At 45.8% G+C, this 20,520-nt stretch overlaps 1 protein-coding gene across 1 annotated transcript in view; it reads left to right on the top strand.

Moving 5' to 3' along the window:
- LOC124777433 overlaps window positions 1-20,520 on the top strand; it is a 553,086-nt gene that overhangs the window by 508,053 nt on the left and 24,513 nt on the right. The window contains exons 6-7 of the mRNA XM_047252838.1: window positions 6,463-6,582; window positions 6,643-6,840. Of these exons, the coding sequence (XP_047108794.1) occupies window positions 6,463-6,582; window positions 6,643-6,840 (318 nt within the window). The remainder of the gene's footprint in view (window positions 1-6,462; window positions 6,583-6,642; window positions 6,841-20,520) is intronic.

Raw genomic sequence — 20,520 nt, 5'->3', positions numbered from 1 at the left:
CATCAATAAATTTCCTATAAAGTGTTTATCCATACTCCTTATTTCCTCCTGTAACGTCGTTTACAATACGCAGGTGGCAAACTATGTAGTGTCGATTTCGAAGACCAGTTTGTTTTTTGCACAGTAAAATTCTAATGACTCTTTAAGCCACGTTAGCATTTTGTTAAAACATCTTACATACTACCGAGGAGAGGCTGCTGGTACAATATACTGATGTATTGGTTAAGACATAGGACTTAAATTTGCGGGGTTCAGTTCCCCATCCAACCTTTTAGATTTAGTTTTTCTATGGTTGCCGTAAGTCGGTGAAGGTGGAACGCAGGATGGTTTATTTGTAAGGGCAGGGACGACTTCTTTCCCCGTTCTTGTACGGTCCGAGCTTGTGCCCCGTGTCTAATGAGCTCGTTGTTGATGTGAAGTGAAACCCTAACTTTTTCCTTTTAATGAACTGGTTAGCTTTTGGCGTCGTCTAGGCTTCTTTCGTGTTATCGCTCTGGTCAGAAATACGTGAAGACTATTCAGGAAGTGTGCTGCAGACAAGATTACGTCACCTATTGCGTAGAGCACACAGGTAACGTTCACATTCCAGTTAAACAGTAACCGAGAACAGATGGGACACTGGGTACCACTGGCCACTGGCATAAGAGATAACGATCTTCATGAAACCTTTGCAGGACGATTATTTCCGGAATTACCGCGACGAAAATCGCCCAACATTAACTGGAGGATGCCAGAATGTAACTTTCGGAAAAGCCCATGCGTTGAGAAAACTTTTCTGAGAACATAAGTAATTCCCAATTACACAGCTGGTTTTTAGGTACATTTGTTGCGCTTTTGCAATACATTTTCTGTAAATTTTTCGGCCTTACCATCTGCAGTTCGTCGTCCTTCTTTACATTGTGCTTTTGTGCTGCGCTTTCTCTTTATTGTTCGTGATTTTTAAATGTAATTACTTTTTCCCTTCCGCGTGCTTGTACCTGCGAATGTTCTTTTCCGGGAAGTTTACTGCGTACTGGACTACGTTTCCGACACACAACGTCAGACATACCAAGTTCTCCTTAAAGTTCCTCCAGGTTAAACTAGAATCCCTCTTAGAACAGACGAGTCAGTCAATGCTGGAAGTTTGAGTAACGGAAAGTGCGTCAGACATTCGTTATCAGCAAGTTGCTTGCACGTTCCACAGATATCGAGAACTAGAGGAAACTTGTGTGTAACTATACTGTTCCCTTTTAGAAGCGTACTAGCTTTACCTGCACAGTAGATTTTAATAAGTTATGTTCCAGCGTCTTTCAGTTCCATCTGAAACGAAGACAGAAGTTATGAAGATTTATTTTTGTAGTATCGTAATTGTGGATGTTCCTGTGGTTTCAGATGGCAATAGTCTGCAGCTCGTAATCTAGTGGCTAGCGTTGCTGTCTCTGAATCACGGGGTACCCGGTTCGATTCCCGGCCGGGTTGGGGATTTTCTCTGCCCCGGGGACTGGGTGTTTGTTCTCATCATCATTTCAGCATCATCATCAAATGGCAATACATACGACAATTGTCTCCTTGTTTATCTGACTTGGACTGCACAGTCCCTTCCTCTTCCACGCATCCCTTCCTTTGAGCTTCCTGAAAAACGTACGCTATAATCTCGTGTTTCGAAATGTGTTATCCGTATCTGTTCTGGTTGCCAATACGGGGAGTAGTAGTCCAATGTCTTGGCCCTATTTCTGCTTTGCAATAATTCACTGTCGGAGGCTTCTAATTATAAAATAAAATTGTATTAATTTTAATCTCCAAACACATTTAGACACCTTGTCTGACCTTTGTTTAAGAACATGATGTGTGCCGGACTGGGGCTCTTCGGATCCGGAACCTTGCCTTTTGCGGGTAATGATTGTACCGAACGAGCTACCCAGACAGGACTCAATCCACTGCAGAGTAAGATGTACATACTGAAAACAGTCCCCAAGGCTGTGAATAATCTATTTGTTAGCAGTATCCATGTTATCGATAGTACTAGTTCAGCAAAGTGAAATGTGTAAGATAGGAGAGGGGTACGAGGTGGGTAGTGAGTCGGAGTTGGTGACAGCTTTGCTGATTTACCCTAGTGCGGTGCTGGAATGTGTTGATATTTCTTCGGAGTCTAAGACACTTCAGGTAGGTTATTGCTTTCACCTTTGATGGTTTCGCCAACTCAAAGCCAAACTAACGTCTTCCAACCTAACACAGATCTCGTCGGAAGGATGAGCAAACCAACTTGAAACTGGTAAAAGTGAAACGAATTATCATAAAAAAGTGACTAGTTTCATTTTTTCACTCTTTCAACATACGTTAAAAATAACTCGTTTTAAAATGTATCGTAGACTGCAGCACGCTGCGCTGCATTGCTAGACAGGAAACAATTTCTTAGTGTCCCAGCAAGAACCCTAGGCTCCACAGAAATGTCCCCCCGCAGAAGTGTCACTCCGCACAAGTGTTCAAACCCCCCTTGAGTGGTCCTCGATAGCCCAGTCGATAAGAGCACTACCCACGAAAGGCACGATTCCAGGCTCCAGCCCCAGTCTGGCGAGCAGTTTTAATCTTCCAAGAATTTCCAGAACAGCACAACCTCCTCTGCAGAGAGAATAAGTCTTTCCGCAAAGTAGTCTAACGCAGATTCCATGTTTGTAATAAGGGTTGTGCGAATCGTAACAAAAGGTTTCCAAATGTGCTCTTCTGATGTCTCTTCAGACATTAGGAGTCCTGTAGATTTGCTAGATTTGTGGCCCTGTCCGTCCATGGTATATCCAGGAGTCTCCCTTAGCTCTCTAGTGTGCTGTCAAGAGTAACGAAGAACCTTGAAGGCATCTATAAGAGGGAGTCAAATAAAAATAAGACAAATGGAAAAAAGTAAGTAACCTGTTTATTATTTGAAAAGTAAGGGCCTCAACTGTTAATACATGTATCATACTGAGAGACAATACGGTCAGTGTCTTTAAGGAATAATGTTGACCTACGTATGATTGTACCCAGGCGTGCACATAGACGACTACGAATGTCTTTCTTTACGGCTCCAAAGTACGGGAATCTCAGGGGAGAGATCGAGACTGTATGAAGGACGTGTAAGGGCTTCCTAGCGAAGCTTCTGCAGCGTAGTCCAAACAAGTTTGGCAGAATGAGGGCCCGTACACACGTTGCCAAGGGTGTTTCGACGAGGCTGTAGAAGTTTTGTTGGAAAGGCGTTATACTTCCTCCGTACAGTCTCCATCTCTCACCACGCGATTTCTTCATTTTTGGAACCCATAAGAGAGACATTCCTGGCCGTAGAATTGGTTCGGACGAAGAGATGCTCTCGTGAGTCCGTAGGCAACCACAAACATTTTTCTTCGAAGGGGTTGACCGCCTTCTCTCACAGTGAAACTCTCACAGTGAAATAAATGTATTAACAGTTACAGCGATTACTTTTATATTAATAAACTGTTTACAAACTTTTTTCGATCTGTCTCGTTTTCGCTTGACTGCTTTTTATACGAGTTGCGTTTAGAGCTTCACTTAGAATACGGTACTGCTATCTCTCATACACTGAGCTGACAAAAGTCACGGGATACCTCGTAATATCGTGTTGGACCTCCTGTTGTCCGGCGTGGGGCAGCAACGAACGTGGTATGGACTCAGCAACTCACTGGAAACCCACTGCAGAAATTTTGAGTCACACTGCCTCTGTAACCGTCCATAATTGCGAAAGTGTTGCCGGTGCAGGATTTTGTGCACAAACTGACCTCTCGATTTGTCGCATACATGATCGATGGGATACATATCGGGCGATCTGGGTGGCCAAATCATTCGCTCGAATTGTCCAGAATGATCTCTAAATCAGTAACGAACAGTTATGGCGCGGTAACGTGGGACATTGTCATCCATAAGAATTGCATCGTTGTTTGGGAACATAAAGTACATGAATGGCTGCAACTGGTCTCAAAGTAGCCGACACAACCATTTCCAGTCAGTAATCACTTCATTCCACGTAAGCACAGCCCACACCATTATGGAGCATCACCAATTTGCACAGTGCCTTGCTGATAAATTAGGTCCATGGGTTCGTGGGGTTTGCGCCACATTCGAACCTTACCAGGAGCTCTTACCAACTGAATTCTGGACTCATCTGACTAGGGCACGGTTTTTCAGTCGTCAAGGGTTCAGTCGATAGGGTCACAAGCCCAGGAGAGGCGCTGCTGGCGATGTCGTACTGTTAGTAAAGGCACTAGCGTCTGTTGTCTGCTGCCGTAGTCCATTAACGCAAAATTTCGCCGCAGGGTCCTAACAGATTGCTTCGTCGTACGTCCCACTTCGGTTTCTGCGGTTATTTCACGCAGCGTTGCTTGTCTTGTGGCAATGACAACTCTACGCCAACGCTGTTCTGCAGGTCGTTAACTGAAGGTCGTCGGTCACTGTGTTGTCCGTGGTGAGAGGTAATGTCCCAAATTTGGCGTTCTCGGCACGCTCCTGACACTGTGGGTCACGAAATATTGAAGTCCCAAACGATTTCCGAAATGAAGTGACGCATGCGTTCAGATGCAGCTACCATTTCGGTTCGAAGTCTGTTATTGACGTCGTGCGCTCATAATCACGTCGGATACCTTTGCACGTGAACCGCTCGAGTACAAATGACAGCTCCTTCAATTCTCTGCACTTTTATGGCTTGCGTACGCGATGCTACCGCCGTCTGTATATATGCATCTCACTATCCCACGACTTTCTTCACGTCACTGCATACTATTCTACACTATTGGCCATTAAAATTGCTACACCAAGAAGAAATGCAGATGATAAACGGGTATTCATTGGACAAATATATTATACTAGAACTGACATGTGATTACATTTTCACCCAATTTGGGTCCATAGATACTGAGAAATCAGTACTCAGAACAACTACCTATGGCTGTAATAACGGCCATGATACGCCTCGGCATTGAGTCAAACAGAGCTTGGATGGTGTGTACAGGTACAGCTGCCCATACAGGTTCAACACGATACCACAGTTGATCAAGAGCAGTGACTGGCGTATTGTGACGAGCCAGTTGCTCGGCCACCATTGACCAGACGTTTTCAATTGGTGAGAGATCTGGAGAATGAGCTGGCCAGGGCAGCAGTCGAACATTTTCTGTAGCCAGAAAGACCCGTACAGAACCTGTAACATGCGGTCGTGCTTTATTCTTCTGAAATATAGGGTTTTGCAGGGATCGAATGAAGGGTAGAGCCACGGGTCGTAACACATCAGAAATGTAACGTCCACTGTTCAAAGTGCCGTCAGTGCGAACGAGAGGTGACCGAGACGTGTAACCAATGGCACCCCGTACCATCACGCTGGGTGAAAAGCTAGTATGGCGATGACGAATACACGCTTCCAATGTGATTGAGCGTGATGTCCCCAAACACGGTTGCGACCATCATTATGCTGTAAACACAACCTGAATTCATCCGAAAAAATGACGTTTTGCCATTCGAGCACCCAGGTTCGTCGTTGAGTACACCATCGCAGGCACTCCTGTCTGTGATGCAGCGTCAAGGGTAACCGCAGCCATGGTCTCCGAGCTGATAGTCCATGCCGCTGCAAACGTCGTCGAACTGTTCTTGCAAACGTCGCCATCTGTTGACTCGGGGATCGAGACGTGGCTGCACGATCTGTTACAGCCATGCGGATAAGGTGCCTGTCATCTCGACTGCTAGTGATACGAGGCCGTTGGGATCCAGCACGGTGTTCCTTATTACCCTCCTGAACCCACCGATTCCATATTCTGCTAACAGTCATTTGGTCTCGACCAACGCGAGCAGCAATGTCGCGATACGGTAAACCGCAAGCGCGATAGGCTACCTTTATCTAAGTCGGAAACGTGATGGTACACATTTCTCCTCCTTACACGAGGCATCAAAACAACGTTTCACCTGGCAACGCCGGTCAACTGCTGTTTGTGTATGAGAAATCTGTTGGAAACTTTCCTCATGCGTGCACGTTGTAGGTGTCGCCACCGGCGCCAGCCTTTTGTGAACGCTCTTAAAAGCTAATAATTTGCATATCACATCATCTTCTTCCTGTCGGTTAAATTTCGCGTCTGTAGCACGTCTTCTTCGTGGTGTATCAATTTTAATGGCCAGTAGTGTAGTTAGGTCAGGTATACTTCGCTTTTCAAACAATTACCATTTCTGTCTTGCGGGCATGTAGCTCAGAAGTGAGGCGAGCTTGCGCAGGACGGAATGTAGTGAAAGTTTCCGTGTGGAGCGGCGTGCCATCGAGGCGCGAACTTGGGGCGGTAAGAGCTGGCCGCGCCAGTGATTCAGCGCGGGCGTTATCAGCGGACCGTCACGTCGCCTCTCTCCCTCCTTTCCTCTCCAGCCCCTCCCTAGCCTGCTGTGCTGCGGGCCCTCGGCGCCCGCGGCCGGCGGCCTCCGCAGACGCAGACAGCCCGCCCGCTGAGCCGCGATGCGCTATGTCCGCAGGCCAGCTCGTCGTCGGTGGTGGTGGACGAGGCGGAGGACGAACTCTGGAACCTGCTGGACGTGATCCAGCGCAAGGGCACGCGCCTGCGCGACGAGGTGGCGCAGCTGCAGCAGCGCCTCGCGGGCTCCGCCGCCCCCGCGCCTTCCGCCCCCGCGCCTTCTGCCCCCGCCGCCGAGCAGCAACAGCAGCAGGTGCGGCCGCCCCCGCCACCGACCCCTCGTCCGCGGAGGCCGCTGGGCGCTCTGGACGCGATCCTCAGCGCGCCCTCCACGCTGCCCAGGGCACGCCCCGACGCGCGCAAGGTGGCCGCCATCCTGCGAGAGCTGGACCCCGTGGAGCTGCAGAGGCACCTGCTCACCACCACCGCGCACAACCAGGTCGGTACCAACCCTCCGTCTTTCTCATCAGCAGGGATTCTGTTCGATAACACCTGCAAATAGCCGCTGAAGCAATATCTGTTTGCCCAATTAGTTTTTAATTTTCAGATTACACTCGCGATTAATTTCTTAAATGACATCTTCACCATTTTGTTACGAGGGTCACTCCAAAAGAAATGCACACTATTTTCGTAAAGATACAGTTTTAATTCTGCATGTGTGAAAGTTTTATAGTGTGTAGATACATCCTTCCCGCTTGTTTTCAAACGTGGCTCAACCTGTTCCCGCGAGTGGCGCCATCACAGCATGTCTTCAAGATGGCTGTGTAGTGTTGGCAGAAGAGCCAACCACGTGTTACTAGAGGAGGCCGAAATGCACGCGTTTTAGCTCACGCAGGCTGCCGTGAGGACGGAAGGACTATACTGACGTTAGGTAATATTATCTGTTCAGATTATAGTAACTGAATATGGCACCTTGCTAGATCGTAGCAAATGACGTAGCTCAAGGCTATGCCAAACTGTCGTCTCTGCAAATGAGAGCGCATGTAGACAGTGAACCATCGCTAGCAAAGTCGGCTGTACAACTGGGGCGAGTGCTAGAGAGTCTCTAGACTAGACCTCCCGTGTGGCGGCGCTCGGTTTGCAATCACTGACTGTGGCGACACGCGGGTCCGACGTATACTAACGGACCGCGGCCGATTTAAATGTTACCACCTAGCAAGTGTGGTGTCTGGCGATGACACCACAGGCTGCTACACTTGATGTTCGTCAGAAGCAACGTGCTGTCATCGAATTCCTGCACTGTGAAAAGGAGACAATGGGAAACATTCACAAGGGGTTGAAAAATGTGTATGGAGATGCTGCTGTCGATCGCAGTACAGTTACTCGGTGGGCACGGCTATATTGAGGATTGTCCTCGCAGCGGCAGGCCTCGTACTGCACACACTCCAGACAATGTGCAGAGAGTTAACGAATTGGTGACTGCTGACAGACGAATCACAGTGGACGAATTGTCACGCTACGTTGGGATAGGGGAAGGAAGTGTTTGCAGAATACTGAAAGTGTTGGCGTTAAAAAAGGTTTGTGTCAGGTGGGTTCCCAGGATGTTGACAGTGGCTCACAAAGAAACAAGAGAAACGGTATGCAGCGAACACTACGAGAATGGTGGAGATGAATTTCTTGGAAGAATTGTGACAGGTGATGAAACATGGCTCCATCATTTTTCAACAGAGACGAAGAGGCAATCAATGGAGTGGCATTATGCAAATTCACCCAAGAAAAAAAAATCAAAACTGCACCTTCTACTGGAAAAGTTATGGCTACGGTCTTTCTCGATTCCGAAGGACTCTAGCTTGTGGACATCATGCCAAATGGAACCACCTTAAATTCTGATGCATATATGACGACACTGAAGAAACTTCAAGCTCGACTGAGTCGTGTTCGACCACATCGCCAAAAGCAGGATGTTTTGCTGTTGCATGACAATGCACGGCCACATGTCAGTCAAAAAACCATGGAGGCGATCACAAAACTCGGATGGACAACACTGAAACACCCGCCTTACAATCCTGACCTGGCTCTATGTGACTATCATCTCTTTGGGAAACTGAATGACTCTCTTCGTGGAACAAGGTTTGAAGATGATGACTACCTTGTGCACGCTGCCATGCAATGGCTCCAACGGGTTGGGCCGGAATTTTACCGTGCGGTTATACAGGCGCTGGTTCCAAGATGGCATAAGGCAGTTGAGAGGGATGGAAATTATGTGACGAAATGAAAATATTGTTCCTAAAAGATGTATCTACACACTGTAAGGCAGTAAGGCAGTTGATAGGGATGGAAATTATGTGACGAAATGAAAATATTGTTCCTAAAGGATGTATCTACACACTATAAAACTTTCAAACGTGTAGAATGAAAGATTTTTTTAAAAAAAGTGTGCATTTCTTTTGGTTGAAATGGTTCAAATGGCTCTGAACACTGTGGGACTTAACTGCTGAGGTCATCAGTCCCCTAGAACTTAGAACTACTTAAACCTAACTAACCTAAGGACATCATACACATCCATGTCCGAGGCAGGATTCGAACCTGCGACCGTAGCTGTCGCGCGGTTCCAGACTGTAGCGCCTAGAACCGCTCGGCCACCTCGGCCGGCCATTTCTTTTGGAGTGACCCTCTTAAAATGAAACTATGTGGACCAGAGACCTTTCAAGTCTCCAACAAGTCTATATGCAGACTGAGGTGACGAATGGAAATTTGTACCGGTGTCAGGAATCGAAACTGGATTTCCTGCTTACTAGGCAGACGCGCTAACCCCTACACCACTCTGGCACAGTGGCGTTGCGCAACTGCATGGACTACCGAAGCGCGCTTCCCTCTTTAGTGCAAATTTCTGTTCACGTGTGAGCCACTGGTATTATCCATGAACTGGAATAGCATTTCAGAGGCTCTCCAATTGTATTGGAATAACACCTCAGCATCGAACAAATTGGGGATCCTGCCCAAAACCGAGGCATAGGTACCTGCTTGTATACATGTTTCAGACTTGAAAAGGTCTCTGGAATCGTAAAGTTTCATTTGATTAAATTACCTGTGCCTGGGTTTCAGGCAGGATCCTTCGTTTAGTTCGATGCTGAGTCGCTATTTGAATACAGTTATAGGTCCTTTGCAACGCCATTTGGGCTCATGGGAAATGCCACTACGCTCAGGCGTGAATGGGAATTTGCATTGAGGAGGGAATCGTGGTGGGATAGTCCGTGCAGTCGTCCAAAGCCACTGTGCCACGGTGGCGTAGTGGTTAGCGCATCTGACTAGTGACCACGAGACCCGGATTCGAACTGTGGCCTTGGTACAAATTTTCATTCGTCGCTTCAGTCTGCATATATACAACTTTGTATTATTTGTTACAATTTTCGTGGTTAGGACCTAAAGTAATTTTCAAGTGGGTAGCTGCAATCAACTCAGGGCCTATACACTGAAGTTGGATATTCCACTAACATCAGGCATACGAGGTCTGGCAAAAAACGGGACTGATTTTGTAATGGACAAACAGCGCGGGCATCAAGATGAAAGGCTACTCTGCAGAGCCATGTGACATCTCCTCTCAAAACCTGCGCAGCTCCGGAAGGTAGAGTGCAAGGGGGGGGGGGGGGGGGGGTTGTTCGCTGAACGGCAGATGCTATTCACACGGTCGGCTTACTCAGAATTGATGATATGTACGTGTCCAGCAGCTTATTTCGAGCACTGACACGCCCGTGAAATCGCAGATACAACATTTAAACATTTCACTCGCAGCAGTTCGAGCTGTCCTCTTAGGTTCCTGCCTAACCACATTTTCGGAAATCGCAGCATACTCGGAAATAAACAGCCGAATGTTTGTGACAAGTAAGAATATGAATTTTATTGTTTCTCGTAGCTGTCTTCCTAGGTTGCTGCCTAACCACACGCTCGGAAATGGCGACATATTGGGTAAAAAAAGGCAAACAGTAGTGACAAACAGGAATACAAATCTAACTGCGGGTCGTTTTACTCTGAGCAATTTCATCTTTCGTTTTCGAGGCACAAAATCGAAGCAGCTCATTCCTGAGTGTGTGCTCTTACATGTACGGTTCTAGGCGCTACAGTCTGGAACCGCGCGACCGCTACGGTCGCAGATTCGAATCCTGCCTCGGGCATGGATGTGTGTGATGTCCTTAGGTTAGTTAGGTTTACGTAGTTCGAAGTTCTAGGGGACTGATGACCTCAGATGTTAAGTCCCATAGTGCTCAGAGCCATTTGAACCATTTTTTCTTATAGGTAAATAACATCGAATATTGCAGAAGATATTTGGATTGCATGCATAACAAAGCCTCAGCTTTATTAAAAATGCTAAGATGAAAAAAACTGAATAGAGCACGACACAAATCTACGACCTTAACCACTACGTTACACCAAAGACACACGCCTTTCAACGTTAGTGCTGTTCGTCTTACCATCTCTTGGAGGCTTTTATCGGCAATGTGTCATTGACATTTAATTATGGGAAACTGTACCAAGGGTGAAATTTTTGTGATAAATCGTCAGTGGCCCGTTGCTTTGAAACTGCATACTGCATGTTTTATACGACTTAACCAGTATACCGTTTGTAAGATCGATTTGCACGTCATTCTGACGTCACTGCTCACAGCTGCTTTTAGGGCGAAGTGTGGGTGTAGGTGGAGAACGTGAGCCGCGCAGACTTTAACGTTTGCTCTTTCTCCTGCCGGCCCCTCCGTCGGAAGCTGGCCTTGTTTGTGTCCTACTGTGTATGCGCAGCCCGTCAAAATAATTTTGTTAAGAGCTCCAGATAAATATGAAATTTTGAGTGAATCTTGAAAGACTGTCGCACAGAGGCCTATTCTTTATTGAAACAAGGGAACGGTGATGAACGTCTTTCATGCGCTCATGTTTTTGAGTAGTTTAAGCGTTTCGGACAGGGACGAGAAGGGTTTGAAGAAAAGTCACATTTAGGGCGCCCTCAAAATCAACAATGTACGAAAACAATTGGCGTTTTAATCCGAAAAGAATTACATTTGAATATTCATGTGGCTGCTGATATTGTAAGAATTGACAAAGAAAGAGTTCGACATATTTAGATGAACATTTTCAAATCAGTAAAGTTTGCTCGAAAATGTTGCCCAAGAACCTGATGCCTGGCAAGTCGTTTTTGGCTTAGCGGGGGACCCCTGTGTTGGAACATCCCTCTACTCATCAGATTTTGCTTCTTGTGTCTTCATTCTGTTCTCGAAAGTGAAATTTGCGCTACAAGAAATAATATTTGAGATAGTTGAAGTCGTGAAAGAAAAGGCGATGGAGACTATGAACATGCTTTCAATCAACATCATAATTCACAGTGGAAAAATTCTGGAAGGAAAAGTCCAGCACGACAGATAGAAATAATTGAAGTCTGATCGCCAAACCCACGAAACAATCAACGACGGGAATGCAGTACAGGTAAACATCAAGAAGCTACAGGTTGGACAGAAAATTCTGGTTAAATCTCATCCTGTATCATCAAACACGGATTTGAGCAGTGGGAAATTGGCGTGGAGCGGTGTAAGGATCTTGGAGGGGAGTATTTTGAAGGGAAGAATACAAATGATTGGTTCAAATGGCTATGCGCACTATGGGACTTAACATCTGTGGTCATCAGTCCCCTAGAACTTAAACCTAACTAACCTAAGGACAGCACACAACACCCAGTGCCGGCCGCGGTGGTCTAGCGGTTCTAGGCGCTCAATCCGGAACCGCGCGACTGCTACGGTCGCAGGTTCGAATCCTGCCTCGGGCATGGATGTGTGTGATGTCCTTAGGTTAGGTTTAAGTAGTTCTAGGGGACTGATGACCTCAGATGTTAAGTCCCATAGTGCTCAGAGCCATTTGAACCAACACCCAGTCATCACGAGGCAGGAAGAATACAAAAGATATGATGAAGGAATGGTAAAGAATGTCGTGACCCTAACCCAGGTGCTTTTGCCAGTCCTCGTATGTGTTTCACATTAGATCTATGAAAAATGTGGATTGAGAAATAACAAAAGTTATTCATGTTCTGTGAAAAAAGTAGATCTTTTAAATTATTTAAATCCGTTGAAGCTGGTCCCCTCCTGTTTTTTGGCAGTACAGTGCTCGTTACTAACACTTGCAGAAACCACGAATGTAGTTTCAAGAGATTTGCATACCGGTACAGGCAGGGTTCCGCACGGGGGCTGAGAGCGGCCGCTTTCGGCACACGGGGAGCGAGCCAGACTCGCATCGAACTAACGACGAGGGCTGGTGGATCGGGCAGCGTGGTTGCGGTTTTTAGGCGGTTCCTACATTCAGCTAGGTAAACATCTTTGTAGTACCCACGTCCGGCGTCAGGTACACACTACGCAAACGCTTACGCTGCTTTCACAGTGACACCGATAATGGTAGTCAGACGACGTCGCCCGATAAGATGGGCAGACAGTTTGGTCACAGTGCACCCTATCTCCTCCCCCAGTTCTTGGCGGGATCAAGAAGGTTATGTTAGGTTACAGTCTACTCTGTGTATGATGTAAGTTGTGTTTCGAGAAGAGTGCTGCAATGCTGCTTTCGCTATTAAAAAAATACCGAGTACATTTGAATGAGTTATAACTGTCTCGAAATAACGTGACGAGTACTGTAAACTCGATCAGTTATTGGAATTATCAGACAAGTTTTACGAGTATGTGAGATGAAGGGAGAAACTTTGTAACATACTCGAGATTATTCGTGGTGACTTTGAAAAGCAAGATTACGAACAACCTGTTCTGCTGAATTTATTTGAAGTACGCAGACCTACGACAGTTAACCTTCAATGATTGTCACTCAGCACACGTATGGAAGATAAAGTCCAGAATAAGATACTCAGAACATCTAAAGCACTGAAAAGCGCAGAAACATTCAACACATTTGCAAACCACCTCATCAGCAGGGCAGTAAGTAGTAATAATAAGTTCGAGTCTCGGTCGGTCCCACAGTTTTAATCTGCCAGGAAGTTTCATATCAGCGCACACTCCGCTGCAGAGTGAAAATCTCATTCTAGTAACAATAATAATAATTTGTAACAGCTAAGGCCCAACTACAACAACCCAAAAAAGATCCAGTACAGTAATTTTAAGCTTAAAATACGCCACTCGACTCATTTCAACAAAGTTTTTTGACGTTGTAATAGGCGCCTAAAATTTCCGATAGCAATTTGTCTAATTGTGGTTTCCAATGAAGCAGCGATTTCAGTCAGTAGATTCCGATTATATCCCGAGTGTGATATTTTTCTTCCTTAGGCTCCCACAAACTCCTTCTTAGGCTAACCTTACCAGTTTCTCTCAGTCCATATTTCTCATCGTGTCGGTCGATATGACAAAACTTATTCGAATTTCACCGACTGTTGTCCGAAGTCTGTACGTTCGGGCGATGAGATCTGCTGCAATGTTACCGCGCACATACTGGCGTACTCATTTGGAAAGACCGGCCTTCTTTCGCCGATCGCCGTCGTCGACGGAATCCGCCAATATCGATGCCACTGAAGCCACAGCCTTGGGAAACGTTACCAAAATTGACCATGATATCTACTGTAGATCCAGGAGATGGAGTACATAGGTTTCTTCCTGAGGAGGAGGGGTCGTGGCCTCAGGAAGGGCATCCAGCTACCAAATGCGGAAGAAGAAGCGTGAATGTACTATGAAACAGACATGCTTTGTGGCGGTTGAACGTCTGCCTTTAGTGTTTATATTGATTTTAGCTAACCACTTGAAAATGACATAGATCCAAATTGCAGTCGTGGAGACTGTTGTAAAGAATACAGGCAATGCAATATTTATTTGGATATACACCAGTATGGCTCAGCGGTAAAGTGCGAGACTTTAGTCCTAAAATATCAAGTTCAGTCCCCGTCATTCCTAGAATTGTTACGTCACTTGCCACTTTTTTACTTGTGGCAGTGTTTGTTAATGTGAGAAAATGCCAAGTTGCCTCGTAGTTTGAAATAGAATTGTTACGTCACTTGCCACTTTTTTTACTTGTGGCGGTGTTTGTTAATGTGAGAAAATGCCAAGTTGCCTCGTAGTTTGAAATCCACGTTTAGGTAGGTCCCACCCTCGCCACCCCCCTCCCCCCCCCCCCCCCCACCCGTGTAACTGACTGGGTAGGTCAGGTCAGAGATAGAAGTCTCAGAGAAGCAAAGGCATACCTCTTCCATTACGACCATGCGTAGTTAAGCACTTAGGTGTTCAAACCAGCCTTGGGTTTTATGACTTTGCTTACAGGGATGCTAACTAGAAACCTTAAAGACTGTTTAGCTTTTTACTGTATATATCATCAGTTACTAGAATTTCATTTGACACTACTTTCAAAGAGATAGTAAATTCCAGCTAATTCATTAATTACGAAGACACTAGTAATTGCTATCTAAATATTAACACACTATTAAGATATCAGTCTTTTTCTTAACCACACTTGACTGCAAGTTGTATGGAGTCCAGCACCGGCATATTCTTTCTCGAATTTGGAAGTTCATTGCAGCTAACTTCTGGTGTTCTTAAAAAGTTTCCACTGATACTTAACTTTTTGTACTACTCTGAAGTTGCCTCAGTGACTCTACGAAGCACATAGGCTGCAACAAATACAAGTGTCCAGTCTTCTGTAATATTTTCAGTAATGCATGTCTTCTTTCTTATAAAGCCTTGTGTTGGAATTTGTGAGACAAATCTTGCCGTTCTCTCCGTAATGTAGCTTCATAAGCATGTTCTAGACAGAGTAACAGTACTTCAGAATTATCTTCGAGTAACCTTCCTCGCATTTGAGTTTCACTTTCTACGAATACTTTGTCTCAACATTGAGAAATCGAAGTATCGTCTGTGGACCAAGTAAATCGTTTGAATGCCATTTTGCTCTTCGCATTTCCTATTAGTGCCACCTCTGAAAGTCGACCACGAACTGCCATTCCTCCTTCAGACATGTGTAACGCCACTTTCGCTTCTGCTGTCACCCTATTGAGGACGCGGTTAGATTTCTGTTTGCCTGAAAGGCAGCAGTTTAGTCGCATATCTGATCCAGTACTCAATCGGCACGTGTTTCGTTTATTGAGTGGCAGAGTATAAAGTCATCAAACGCTTTGTGGGAGCCGAGAAACATAAGATCCTGAACACCGCTGTTCGCTGTTTACATTCACACCCTTGTAACTCAGGGCGAATTGTATTCTCCACTCCCGCGTTTTGTGGAACGTACAAGATTATCGAGAAAGTTCAATACGTTGGCGTAGCTATAATTTTCCTGTAAACTAGAACGAACTGCGTGCTTTAGAAACGCCGACAGTTCAGCGAACGTCATTAAACGACTGATAGCGTAGTGACCAGTTACGTCACCTTATCGATACAGAACATGTGTATCTTATCGGGTTCAGTAGCCTTGTCTGTATAAATTAACTTCAATAGCTTTCCTACACTTCACTCGCTCTTTCTGTATCAGTCACAAATGCCCTCGCGGCGACGATAATCGCAGGGTCTGCAAACCGATTGGGTTACACCAATATTTACGTTGTCCGTTTGTGGGAAGGCAAACGTGAGCCCCTTTGATTTCAGCGTGGCACAGTTAACACATTATTGGTCTCATCTTCAGTTATCGTTCCTCCGATATTAATGGCATCATCGTCGTAGGGGGGGGGGGGGGGGGAGGCAAGAGACAGGGCTACCTTAGGGCAGTTCCTCTGCATCCACTTACTATTCATGAGTTCACAAACTTCGACCATTCACGCAGCACGTAATATCTTCAGGGACATAGCACTGCACTTGTGGTGCCTAACATCATACACAATCACACGAAACATTATCCAACTATTATAAATAAGTAAGAAGTCATCGTCTGGCCCGTAATCAATGGCTGGCTTTGTATACAGTGGAAGAGAGAGAGGAAGGGAGGATGGGTAGGTAATCTAGCACTGCTTTTCTTGCAAAATCGTAGTGGACACAGTTTGCTGTTGCCTTCCTCCTACCGATCAGGGAAGTAGAAATTGAGTTTCAGAACCTTGCGGTTATTCTAAAGAGTGCTCGAGCAAAATAGCGCGGTATTGTATTCATATTGCAAAGAATGAGTATTAAAGAAAAGTGGAAAAAGGCTGAAACGATGCCAATACAATAGTCGTCAACACACAGTCCGCTCCTCTCGAATACCACCAAGTGGGTTGGGTACCTAGCGTTTCCATCCGGCGGATGGGTCGCTGTCAACAATGTGACATATCCTGACTCCAAGAGGGGCCGCGCTGAGGTTTGGAACTTAATTTGCGAATCTAGCGCATTTACTGATGACAAAAAACGTACTGTGCCACTTGTGTCCCAGTAACTCGAGTACATCCACTGAATCAACATTAATATTACTTTCATTTACTTGTAATAATAATTGTTTCGTAAATTTAATCTCAGATTATTTTAAGGAATTCGTCTGTGTGTTCCGCACATCCAGCCTAAAGTTTGCTTCAAAGAAATTTTGAAACATAAAAAGTATTTCGATTACTTATTTGCTACACTCTGCAGAAAATACCGGGGAGTAAGTAAGGTTCAATCTTAAGCATTTAACTTCGGTTTTTTTCGCTCCCGAGAACGAATATGAAGAACTTTACTGTTTCTTTGGTTTCCTGTCTTAGTTGCGTCCGCATTTGAGTAAACGCTGACTAGTATCAAACATGTTTATTCATTTTCAGACCATTACCTTAGCCCGTGTCGGTGTTTCTCCGCACAGCAAACGCTTTGGCTTCAGTTCGATGCTGACACAAGTCTTAGATTATTTATCTTCTTCTTCGTTTTGTCGAATAACGCCGACATACGCTAAAGTAATGCCTGAAAGTGAACAAATACGTTCGAAACTCAAATGTGAAGGCAACTAAGAGAATATTGAAGAAACAGAAATATTAAATGAAATTCCTGGTCCTTCTGCCAACGCTGTGTTGGAATTCCACAAATATTATACGTGCATTAAACACTCACAACTTACTGAGATTGGTCGAGCTTGGATTCAAGGCGTGTACATTACGCTTGGTGACTTCCAAATATGCTGAGTATGATTTAGCTTCAACTCTTACTTACAAGTTCGTGGCGCCCTCCATCGGTAATGCTGGAATTCAGTATGGTGTTGCCCACCCTTAGCCTTGATGACAGCTTCCATTCTCGCAGGCATACGTTCAATTAGGTGCTGGGAGGTTTCTTGGGAAATGGCAGCCCTTTCTTCACGGAGTACCGCACTGAGGAGAGGTATCGATGTCGGTCGGTGAGGCCTGGCACAAAGTCGGCTTTCCTAAACATCCTAAACGTGTTCTGTGGGATCAGGTCAGGTATCTCTCCAGGCCAGTCCATTACAGGGATGTTATTGTCGTGTAAGCACTCCGCCACAGGCCGTGCATTATGAACAGGTGCTCGATCGTGTTGAAAGATGCAATCGCCACCCCCGAATTGCTCTTCAACAGTGAGTAGCAAGAAGGTGCTTAAATCATCAATGGAGGCCTGTGCTGTAGTAGTGCCAAGCAAAACAAGGAGGGGTGCAAGCCCCCTCCGTGAAAAACACTACTACACCATAACACCACCGCCTCAGAATTTTACTGGTGGCACTATACACGCTGACAGACGACGTTCACGGGGCATTCGCCATACCTACACCCTGCCATCGGATGGCCACATCGTGTGCCGTGATACGTCAGTCCATACAAAGTTTTTCCACTGTTCAATCGGCCAATGTTTACGCTCCTTACACCAAGCGAGGCGTCGTTTGGCATTTACCGGCGTGATGTGTGGCTTATGAGCAGCATCTCGACCATAAAATCCAAGTTTTCCCACCTCCCGCCTTACTGTCATAGTACTTGCAGTGGATCCTGATGCAATTTGGAATTTCTGTGTGATGGTCTGGATAGATAACTGCCTATTACACATTACGACCCTCTTCAACTATCGGCGGTCTCTATCAGTCAACAGAGGAAGTCAGCCTGTGCGCTTTTGTGCTGTACGTGTCCCTTCACGTTTCCACTTCACTATCACATCGGAAACAGTGGACCTAGGGATGTTTAGGTATGTATAAATCTCGCGCACAGACGTATGACACAAGTGACACCCAATCACCTGACTACGTTGGAAGTCCGCGTCAGTTCCACGGAGCGATCCATTCTGCTCTCTCACGATGTCTAAAGACTCCTGAGGTCGCTGACATGGAGTACCTGGCAGTAGGTGGCAGCGGAATGCACTTAAAATGAAAAACGTATGTTTTGGGGGCGAACGAATACTTTTGATCACATAGTGTAGCAATGCGGTATTCAACTGAAGCATAAATGTCTTGATTTACAGTTTCCACACCTGCTGTTATGGGGTGTCTCAGTTCATTCATTGTTGTTGGTAACGGAGACACATAAAGAGAGTCTTTTATAACCCCCCACACAAGAAATAATTACATAGTCAGGTCCGGTGACTTTGGAGGCCAGTAATGTAAGGCTGAATCATTTGGTCCAGTGCGACCGATCGATCGTTGAGTAATCCTTTGATTAAAAAATTCCCCCACTTCCAGATGCCAGTGTGGCGGTGCCCCATCCTGTTGGTAAATCAAGTCGTTCGAATCAGACTCCAACGGTGGGAAAAGAAAGTTAAAGCTCTCAAGCATATCGAGATATATGGTTTCTGTAATAGTGTTCTCGACAAAGAAAAATGGACCATACACATTTTACCATGATACTGCACAAAACAAAGTTTGGAGAGTCCCTCTCACGTTGTACAAATTCCTGTGGTTGTTCCGTACCCTGTATTCTGACATTATGACAGTTCACCTTTCCGTCTAAATGGAATGTTGCCTCGTCGCTAAACATAAAGCGTGGAAGAAAACGTAGAACACAAAACGCTTTCTGTTGTCCCGACACCGTTTTTACGAGAACTGAAGTGGGCGCACACTGCTGCTACCTAGCGGGGACCATGTAATACTCGAGAGTTTGCTCTTTCCAACTTTACGTTGTTCACGCACATATCTCAAATAACATAATACTTACGATTTTTTAAAAATCGGATTATTCTTTTTGATACACCCTGTGTAGTGTATAGTGCGGAAGGTAACTGAAAGAAATAACCAATGAGACGAACAGAAATGACACTTTCATTCATAGATTATAATTACACCGAAGTCGCCGTGATGGATGATGGTCCCCTGGACACTGTTCTTAATAGGGTATGTGGGGTCGCCACGGACGGCGTGCATGCTCAGCCGTGTACTCCCGAACTGGCTACAAGTATGGTTCGGAGTTCGTGTCGTAGGGCGTTTCATTCCTCCACCAGCGCGGCTGACAATTGCAGAATGGTCGTTGGTGCGTGTGGGCGTACTGCAACACGTCTCCCTCACGTGATCGATGGTATGTGAGGCGGGGGCGGGGAGGTGGGGGTGAGGTGGGGTGCACACCAGTCCATTAGCAGGATATCCTCTCGTTCAAGGCGCTGTTCTATGCGGCCGCGCATTGTCAGTCATAAAAATGAAATCAGAGCCGTATGGACCCCCGAAACGACGCAAATGGGGTAGTGATAGTGTCACAACAACATTGACTGGCGAGTGTACCGTGTTCAAAGATTTTGATGTCAATACGCATACGCAACATCGTGCCTTCCCACACCATAACACCTGGACTGCCAAAATAGTCATGTTAGACAGTGTTCCCATGTGGATACGTCCTTGGTAGTCCAGATGTTGTGGTATGGTGAGGCATATCGTTTCATGGGAGCAAACGTACTCCTTCACCATGTGCGTCTTTTCAGAAGTACAATCGGCCATGCCTTTATTTTTATGGTTGACAACACGCGACCGCATCGAACAGCGCAGGTGGAGCAGCTCATGGAACGAGACGGTATTCGACCTCAGCGCTGAACTGTCCGCGTCATATTAATTAGATGAACACTTAACACAATGGCGGGGGGAGGGGGCGGGACTCTTGATTGTCTTGACGTCACCAGAACTCAGTCTTATCAAGCAAATTCGTAGTGTTACTGAAAGGGCTATGGGTTGTGCATGTCTTGGACACTGCTCCTACCACAGACTGTGAGCTTCAGACTGCTACTGTATGGTATCGTGAAACTAAATAGCTTCCAATGTGTCTGGAAGTCGACAAATCGACGGCTTAATCAGGGTAAATGCGTGTGCTACAAGCTATACATGAAGA

The sequence above is a fragment of the Schistocerca piceifrons genome, chromosome 1 (genome assembly GCF_021461385.2).
Source record: "Schistocerca piceifrons isolate TAMUIC-IGC-003096 chromosome 1, iqSchPice1.1, whole genome shotgun sequence".
In the NCBI taxonomy this organism is placed as follows: Eukaryota; Metazoa; Arthropoda; class Insecta; order Orthoptera; family Acrididae; genus Schistocerca; species Schistocerca piceifrons.
Note: the sequence above shows the minus strand (reverse complement) of the source record. Positions and strands in the feature narration are given on the sequence as shown.